The 9250-nt window shown below is 41.1% G+C and overlaps 1 protein-coding gene across 4 annotated transcripts in view; it reads right to left on the bottom strand.

Moving 5' to 3' along the window:
• Positions 1–3039: 3039 nt before the first annotated feature.
• The window catches only part of LOC112574284 (R-spondin-2-like), a 29500-nt gene continuing 23289 nt past the window's right edge, over positions 3040–9250 (bottom strand). For 2 of the 4 annotated variants that reach the window (XM_025255262.1, XM_025255263.1), the window contains exons 4-5: positions 8000–8185; positions 3041–6445 (exon numbers count right to left, since the gene is read on the bottom strand). In XM_025255262.1, coding sequence (XP_025111047.1) covers positions 6159–6445; positions 8000–8185 — 473 coding nt within the window. In that variant the 3' untranslated portion in view covers positions 3041–6158. Of the gene's footprint in view, positions 6446–7321; positions 7365–7999; positions 8186–9250 lie in introns of all 4 variants that reach the window. The other 2 variants (XM_025255264.1, XM_025255265.1) reach the window with 2 other exon arrangements.

Below are 9250 nucleotides of genomic sequence, written 5' to 3'. Positions count from 1 at the left end.
TATATTATTTTCTTTCGCTGAAATATGGATTTAATGCTGTATACACTATATTCATGTGTGTAAGGTTGTTTCCCACGGTACAGTCTGAGGAAAAACCCACCAACTCAGTATAATTAACTTTTTCTTTTTTTACAACATACGTGATTCATCGAGAACAGAAGACAGCAAGGTAATTATAGTAGTGAAGACCGGACAGCCAGGGACCTGGAGGTTAATTTTTAAGTTTCTGCAACACAAGGAGCGAGATCAGCGTGACTGGCCAATGAAAACATCAGCAACACAGCGATTGACAGGCCGTCAGAACTATTAGTTAAAGCGGCAAAGGACAAAGAGAAGGAAAACACGCCATGTCCTTCATGTCCTTGTAGATGCCAGGTGGGTCAGGTTTCCAATTGTCGACATAATGGAATCTCTGCCTTCAGCGCTATCATCATTTTGCCGTAGATAATCGGGCTCATTTCACACCTTCCCGGTTAAGAAAGCATCTTGCAGGGCATGGTGTTGATGAGCACCACCTAGCTTGTCAGTCGTGGCCCGAGTGACAGTCACCTGCTTGGCGACGATGTTACATTTTAGACAGAAAGGTGAGCGGGGAGGGAGGAGGGCCAACATGACTGATAACCATTACAAAGATGTTCTGGCACAACATCATACTAGAGAAAAACACTTACATTTCTTTGATTAGTATGAGTAAATTACTAGTGACTATAGCTGCATAATTATACAATAACATTCCTTGAAATAGTGTTATTCATGATCTTTGCATTCAAATGTTTTTGCTGTGATGCTACTGAAGGCTGTAGCCAGCAAGAGAGAGCTCGTGCTGTCGAGATGTTGGCAGAAGATATTGCGTGGCGGGAGGTGAGGTTTTGACCTTTTTTGCAAAAGAATTGGTTAAAAGATTATTTTTATCTCGTGACCAGAACAGAGCTACCTGTGAAGAGTTAGAGAACTGGCATCTTATTCATTATAAGGTAAATCCAGTTATTTTGAAACATTTTTTTGCACTTCGGTTTTTATTTAAAGATTTCTTGGAGCACACAGCTTGGGGATGCACCCAATTACCGTTTGATTCCCAGTTTCCCATAGCTTAAAAGCCTTGACGACGAGAGTGTATTGATGTGCACTCGTAATGTTCGGGTTTATGGCTTCTTTCTTCTCCTGGTGACATTTGTGATCTTGTATCTCGTAAATGGAAGGAGATTTATACAGTGATACAGTATCTTGTATCGAGTTGTGCAGTGTTTAGAGGGAAAATCCATCCTGGTAGATCTTTAAAGTTCGCCTACAACAGCGTACAACACCATAAATCCTCAAATATTTTATGTCGGCTGAGGTCAGCGATGTCGTATGTCATAGGTCCTTCAAGATCGTACGACACAGAAAAGGGATAAAAACAATATAATTGCCTTTATTTGATATGGGGATGGGAGGACATGGCGGTAGCAATGCTGGGCTGGTGATGGACATTAGTGGAATCATTTTTGCATTGTGCAAGTTGCGTGATCTTTCCTGTCCAATTGTGATATTTTATTGCTTCGGAATTTGTTTTATTTTGCACACTCGGTACACGATTAGTAAAGATAGGTTGCTCTTGTCGAAGAGTAAAAGCTGTTGTAGTAAATTACACGAAAGAAGCAAATTCGTTGATTTGAGTTACCTTTTGGGGCAGTCGTTGCCTTGAACCTAATGGTCGGATTTTTTTTTTTTTTTTTTTTTTTGCATCGGTTAAAATGACTCAGGCCTTGTGTAAAATCGTCTTACTAAATTTGAAGCTCCACCCAGTTTTGGTGAAGGACATTGGTTGAATGAAATATCAGCTGCTGCCAACCCCTCCCTTCCCCTGTCCCCAATAAAATGTGTTCCTCCTCATCAATGTCGTTGTCGCCACCATCACCTTCACCGCAGGATCAATTACGCTCGTTACCCAGCACTGCACACCATCCTTGCTGAATAAATAAAACATCGCAAAATTAGATACGTGTAGACAGTCGATGTCCCACCTTCTTGACATAAATTCAAAGTTTAAAATAAAATTTTTCTTTTTCCTAGAAGAGCACTCGGTAAGCAGAACCAAAGTAAAAACTCATTTCCAGGTCTGACGATTAATAACTCGCGAAGAAACACTTACACGAGATCGTCGATCGCTTGAGGACCGCGTGAGGCATGCTGGGTAGTTGTCGATGACCTGACCTCAACTTACCCGCAGGCATCGATGTAGGAGAAGATGCACCAAGGGGGACCAGCGTAGGTCTCAGCAAGATGGGGTGTGTGGAGGGAGCGTTGTTGGTTTAGGCGGGGAGTGGGGGTAAAGAGCAGGAGGGAGAGCAAACTGTGTGCTCGTTCTCGGTGTCATATCGTATTCATCATCGGCGTTTACCTCCCAGCAGAAGAGATCGTAAAATCGACAAGTGTTTCTAGAGGCAATCATGGGGAGGGGGGTGGAATGGGGAGGCAAACATGAATTCTTTAGTTCAGGCAATCAGTCTGACGACAGTAATAAAACTGCTGGGAAGGACATTCAGGAGAAAGAGATAGGCTGGGGAAGGGGGAGAGAGAAGGTGCACTGAAAGAAAAAAAAAGCGTCTTGCGGTTTTACATTTGACTTAAATCTGGTGTGTGTGTGTTTTTTTCAATTATTTTCCCCTAGGAGGTTTAAGTCTGCAAAATGTGTCTTTCGGTACGTTCATCAGGTTTTGCTTTTGGCTCTGAAAATCAGCAAGACAGAGAAAGAAATCGCTTGGTGCCAAATGTTGACAGCATTTCATTTGAAGTTGGAGTTTGGAGTAGTTCTGCAAAATATTGCATCAGGGGTGAGTCGCGATGTCGTTGATGCTAGTTTTGGTGCCCAGGTTTAATTTGCCCATGTTCCTATCATTAAAGACCCTGCCAGTCGATGCCATAAAACATGATTGTTGATTAGGCTTTAAAAAAAATAAATGAAGAGGACACAGTAAACCATCCTCACTGCACGCTTGGCCCTTTAGAGTGAGTCCAAGAGCTCTTGTGGTGCTTGTGAGCGATGATGCCATAACCACCCCACCTTGCTTCCTGCAAGCAGCAGCTGGCAACATTCTTACTATTGACACGTGACACCATTCACACAAGAGTGACATTATTTGCCAGACCCTACAACGTGTAATTCAAGATTTATCAAGCAAATTGCCTTTATTGTTCAAAATAACAAGTTGTATCCAGTCATTTTATCAAACTCCAGGACAAGTGAATATTTGCCGACGCATCAGCTTTAATGCGTAACCAATGTACATTAAAAACTTAAAAACTTAAAAAATACTAAACATCCATGAATTATAATTGTTTCCTTATCCACAAAGACTACGAAATTAGCAATAGACAGTTATATCGGGTTGACATTTTTATTCAAGTTAACACTTGTCGATGATGTCTCTCAGCTAACATAGAACACTAACGAGCAGCAAGAAAGCAGGCTGATAATATATCCGACTGACTGATAATATACAGAGGGTCGAACAGTCACCGAGTCTTTGATCAATCAGTGTGGCACAGAATAAAATTGTGTCAACAGTCAGCCATTTTGGCTTCTTTCAGTATGATGTACATGCCACATCTAACACTTTGTTTTCATTGACAAAGACCAAGCTTCTGCCAGGTAGCAATACTTGTTCTTCCTTCCCCCACGACTCAGTTGCTCAGAACTAATCAGTGTGAAGAACACATCATGAGGATATTTGCCAACTGGATGTTAAGGCCCACATGTTGGCATCAGTTCAAAGCTTGCTGTTAAAGGAAGTAGCAGGAGGAGTTGAGAAGGGAGAGAATAGACAGACGAGAAGGCGGAAGAGGAAGGACACAACAGATTCTCTAGCCACTGCCCTTTCTATAGAGGTTAATTCCTTCCCAGGCAGAACTTCCTTTGAAATCCATGCCAAGAAGTGAGGTTTAGACATCATGCCAGAACAGAATGTTTCAATAGATAATTTTTATACAGCTTGTACACAGCTGAGAATCTGCGTTTTCTTCCTTCCATCACATCAATATTTGTTATGTGTGCTTATGTATTTGATTAGCAAATGTGTTGAATGACGGGATTGTAACAGAAATATCCAAAGTTATTTTTATGCATTTATCTAGTGGTTGTTTCAGTGATGCTGTAGTTGTAGCATTGATAGAATGTGATTTAAAATAAAAATAAAAAATCAGCACATTTTTTTCTTTTTTCATCAAAGTACAAATTGTACACAACAAATCACATGTTTACTACTAAACTATGAAAATTTCAGATCAAGTAATAACTGTAAGCATTAAAAAGCTATTATTTCATGATGCATTGTGTTCCATTGTATCAGACTTGGAAAATGTTCGCCTATTTATTGTTTTAAAGTTTTGTATCTGTATCCATGTGAAAGGCACACGTGTTTCGAAGACCCTGCAATCTCATTATAAGTAACATAATATACAGTTTAAAAATATTAATTTTCACTAATTTATTTTTTTTAAGCAGCAAAGACGATAGCAGTAAGACACAGAACCAGAAGGGGATGGGATCTAGCGACTATCATGGCAAAGCAGCCGGACCTGTAGACAGGAGGCATATTCACAGAAAGAACGGCCTGCCCACAACGAGATCTGAACCCACGACATCTAATCCTTACTGACAGGCAATAACCGTTGCGTTATCCAAGAAGAAAGAAAAGCAAAACAAGAAGAAAGTGGGAGCAAACTTTTTGTAGTTTTGGCTTATTTATACAACTATATGCTGGTTTGTTTACTGCAGGTTTATTCATGACACATCTTTGCTGGTTTATTTATTACAAATGTTTACATCCCGCAATTTATATCTCCCACTAAATCATGCAAGTGCTTCCGAACAAAAAAACATGCTGTACAAATATTTGGGGAAAATGTCAAATCCCTAAGACTTGGTCTTCCAAGCTTGCAGCATCTTTCTACAGTGATGTCCATTTCATCCAGAATGGAAAATACAAATTCCTGGTCTTTTTTTCTCTCCAAAACTTTCCAATTGCGACTTGATCACATTCACTGCAGTTGCCTCATCACATACTGAAAACACAGCTCATTCAAGTGCAATTAGATACAAGCAAACTGACAATCAAAGGGTAGTTTAAGTGGTTTGAATCCATCTGAACCTTAACTCCAGCCCGAGTATTTTTGCTCTTTTCGAGCTCTAAGATGCCTGGTTTTTGGAAAGTTCGAAGAACTTACAACTGAGACGAATATTCGTAGTTCAGAATAAAAGTCTCTTTATTTCTCTTTTACACCGTTGTCAGCACTTGGAGCCACGGCACAAGCGTCTGTCTGCTGAAGTGGCTGCATGTCGGATGATCAAACTGACAGGAGGAAACGGTTTGCTCACCATTAAAGCTTCACCAGTGAACGTCGTGTCACCACCAGACTCCTCCCGTAATTTTACCCCAGAATATGAAATATGAAGTGCTCTTCCTTCTTATCACGTTCTTACAGCCATTGCAAATCTCTCATCTTGGCTGTGAGGAAGCACTTCCGGTTTCAACTGTGCCTAGCGAGCAAATACAAAGACTGTGAAAGTTCAGAGAGTAAATAGCTTGAAACTTTGTTCCTTGTATGTGTAAGAGCATGTGTCTTCGTGAGAGAGAGAGGTGAGCGAGTGCGTGGGTGTACAAATATATATAAAGCAGCACACCCCTCTAGTTCTTTGAAATAAAAGCCATTTTAAAAAATCCCGATGGTGTAAATAAGCAATGATTTCTTTTAGCAAAAATTTTCCCCTTTCTGTTGGATTAGAAAGGTGAGAAATATACCGACTGTTAGCATTTTAATACATTAGGTAGTAAGTAATTGTTAAAAAAGCTAAAGGGGTGTGTGCTTCGTGCATGAGAGTTCGCCGTATGAAGTATTTCCAAGATTTCGATTATCTTCTCTTTAAAAAAAACCAACAATGAAAGCTAACCAACAATGAAATATTCCACAATAATGTCATTACCCATAATACTTCACGCTGCATTCATAGAAACACATCTTTTCAATGGTCTTTGAGACTCTTAATAGCAGTGTCCCTTGTTTCGCGTGGAGCACACCTGGTCGTCCACAAACGGATTCACTGACAAGTGATGCTCTGGTTGTGAAGAGCACTTAGACATTGAGATGCTGCAGCAGCCACAAAGAGAGGCAAGTGCTGTTTACATGTCCACGGGTACACGCCTAACCTTTGCACGCCTCCTGGGTGGACACCCCTTGTGTCTCTTTTTACTCGACCTGCACGGTCGGTCCCTACAGCCTCGCTGTCCCCGCTTCTTCGTTTTGCGTTTACTGTTGTCTCTTCGTCGACCTCCTCGTCTGTTCTTTCTCGTCTTGTTTCTGCGTCTATTCCATTTCTTTCGGCCTCGTTTTCGCTTGCGTGTCTTCTTCCGCTTTCGCTTGCGCAGGCGATTTCGTTGTCGGTTACGACGCTCGCAGTCCTCATCGTCTGTATAGTTAAAAGGGACGTTAGACGAGTCCTAAGTAAATATCCTTAGACGGCTATTTGCTGTAAAATGTTTTACTTTGCTCTACAACAATGACGATTAACACTGTACAATTACCATAACTGTTAAAATTTCAAAATCTGTAAAACCAAGAATCATTTCATAAAATAATGTGTTTGAAATATTACAACCTGGTGATGATCACCAGCCTCTACAATTACGAAACAGTATTCCTCTGTGTTCAATATATTTATAAACCCAATTTAATTCGACTGCTTGTCGTCAGGTAAATGACACAGAAGAGTTGAACACTGGTTAAAGGAGAAATGAATTTGTCGGAAATGCAAGTGAGACGAACTATCATGCATAAAACACGCACCCTTACAGCATTATAGCCACCAACATCAGGGCTCTGAGAAGGGGATTTCTGAGCATTAGTGGAACAACATCATATACAAAGAGGGTTGATAGCATGACGATCACTTACACAGACCCCGTCCCTCTCTAAAATAACTACTATCCGTTATGGTTTCGGCAAGTCATTGTCATTTTACCCCAAACAAAAGCAACACATAAATTATATCAAAAAGGTGATAATTACAGTAATTTTGCTCTTTTTTCCGGCTTAGTGCATTGTAACAACGGCTGAAAAAAATTGTGATACAGAAAGAACTTTCTGTCCTGTCTGACAAGTGCTCAGGCTACTCCTGCCTGTGTGGGCGAAGGGGCACAGCAGCATCCAAGCAGAGAATGCAAAAGCCATTATCAGGTGACAGGTTAAACAGTGCTGGTGCAGGTTACCAAAGCAAATCATAAATACACTGACGATGATGCAGGTGTCACCTACACTCACTTAGCGCCCGACAAAGCATACTCACCCACCGCGCACTGTGCTGGCCTCTTCTAGAGCACTGAGCGTTTCTTTAATTAGAAACAAAATCTGCCTACGTAAATTTTGTAGATACCACGCATCAAATATCACAAATAACCATAATAAACAATGAAGAATGTAACTGAGAGAAGGTGAAAGTGAGAAGTTATGTGGTCTAAAGTAAGTTGTAGTTCTGACAGGGAGGTAATAAGAAGCAGAAATTGCCGGTAATTCGATTTGCCGGGTATCCCACAAACTACTTTGATGTTAATATCAGGGTACAGGGTGGGGTGAGTGTGGGAAGTTACAAGGGCAAATGTCAAATACCCGCTTAATGTGAGGGCTGACTTAAAATAAAGGAATAAGAAATAGAGAAAAAACTCTGATCACCGAGCATGCATTTTTTTTCGGGGGGTGAGCAAATCTTAGTAAGGGATTAATGTTAAGTGAGAAGGTGTTTTGTAAATGCAAGTAATAGTATTTCACTGCACACTGCAGCAGTTAGGATCAGATTAGTGTTGGAGAAACCAAAGTTAGTACTAGCCCTATCTTCTTCAGACTGGATGCCATTCCCCTGAAAGCATCTGTTTTGTTCCAGGCAATAAAAATGACTGTCGGCTGCTGGTCACTAACAGGATAAACAAGTGTTTCCTCCCCGTCCCTGCCACCCATCCTCCGTACGTACCGTTGCAGCGTCTGGCTACCCGGCAGGGCTGCGAGAGACTGATGTTGGGGCATGCCTGACCGTTGGGGGAGGGCAGCTGCAGAATTTGTCGTGTCTTCGTCTGTGTGCCTCTCCCTCGTGAGCCGCAAGTCCGCCCGTCACGAGAGCATTCTGACCATTCTGACCACGGTCCAGTCATGCAGTTGACTGTGGACATTGAAAAAAGATAGTATTAAGACATATTAGGACATAAAGACAAACGCGGCAAAAGACATCGTACTCTTGGTTTTTTTCCTTTGACATTTCATGGAGAGAGGTGGGAATAGAGGGATGGACAAGATCAGAGAGAGAGACAGGAAGGAAGGAAAAAAGAGAATATCAAGAATGAAGGGAGGTAATGGAGCGAGCAGTAAGAAGCATAGAGATGAAGGAAGGCAGGCGCTTGGAGAGACAGGAAATGTTAATTCCAACCTTTCTTAGGAGAAGTGGGAACGAGCACTTCAGCAGGTTAGCAAATCTCCCTCCACATACTACTCCCTAACATCACAGAATTGTAATGCCTTCAGTTCCTTCCGGCGCGAATGTTCCTCCTCCTACACTGCACACTTGTTTCTTTGTTCCCTTTCAATGATGGTCTGGAGTATTTTTGTCTCTCAGACCATCCACTGAACATAATACTTTAGACCTCAATGCTAACTCAAGACTACGATGGGGTTTTATTGATGCTCTGCTAGACGGATGGGTTTTGCATCTTCTTTGCATTCAAACGAAAAAACGTGAAACACGTGACAGACTTCCCGTCATGCCTTTCTATTTTAGTTTGCTTCCTTTTAGCAATAGAGGAGATCACGACAAGCCACTTGCCTGGAGTGGTTTAATGCCTCCCCCATGAAAGCTAATGTGATCAGCCGCCCGAGACATTAAAGACAAACGTGCACGAAGTGTTCAGGTAATGGAGCCTCCATGTCAAATTTGGGACTAAGAGGCAACTACACTTCCTTGGCTCACCCTAACACCAATGAAACTCGCTGTAAATTCCCCTGATTCCCCTTCCCCCCAACACCTTGTGGCTTTTTTTGGAACAGACAGAACCTTTTACATTGGCCTTCTTTTAAAAAGCAAGGATAATGTAAGACGACTATGAATTTAAAATACATTAAAAATGGCGTAGAGATTTTGTTTTTATTTTATTTATATTTGTTTTTTTATTTATTTTTTTTGTTTTATGTATATTTGTTGTTTATTTACATTGTTTTTTATTTTATTTTATTT

The sequence above is a fragment of the Pomacea canaliculata genome, linkage group LG10 (assembly GCF_003073045.1).
Source record: "Pomacea canaliculata isolate SZHN2017 linkage group LG10, ASM307304v1, whole genome shotgun sequence".
NCBI lineage: Eukaryota > Metazoa > Mollusca > Gastropoda > Architaenioglossa > Ampullariidae > Pomacea > Pomacea canaliculata.
This window is presented reverse-complemented; position numbering and strand designations above follow the sequence as displayed.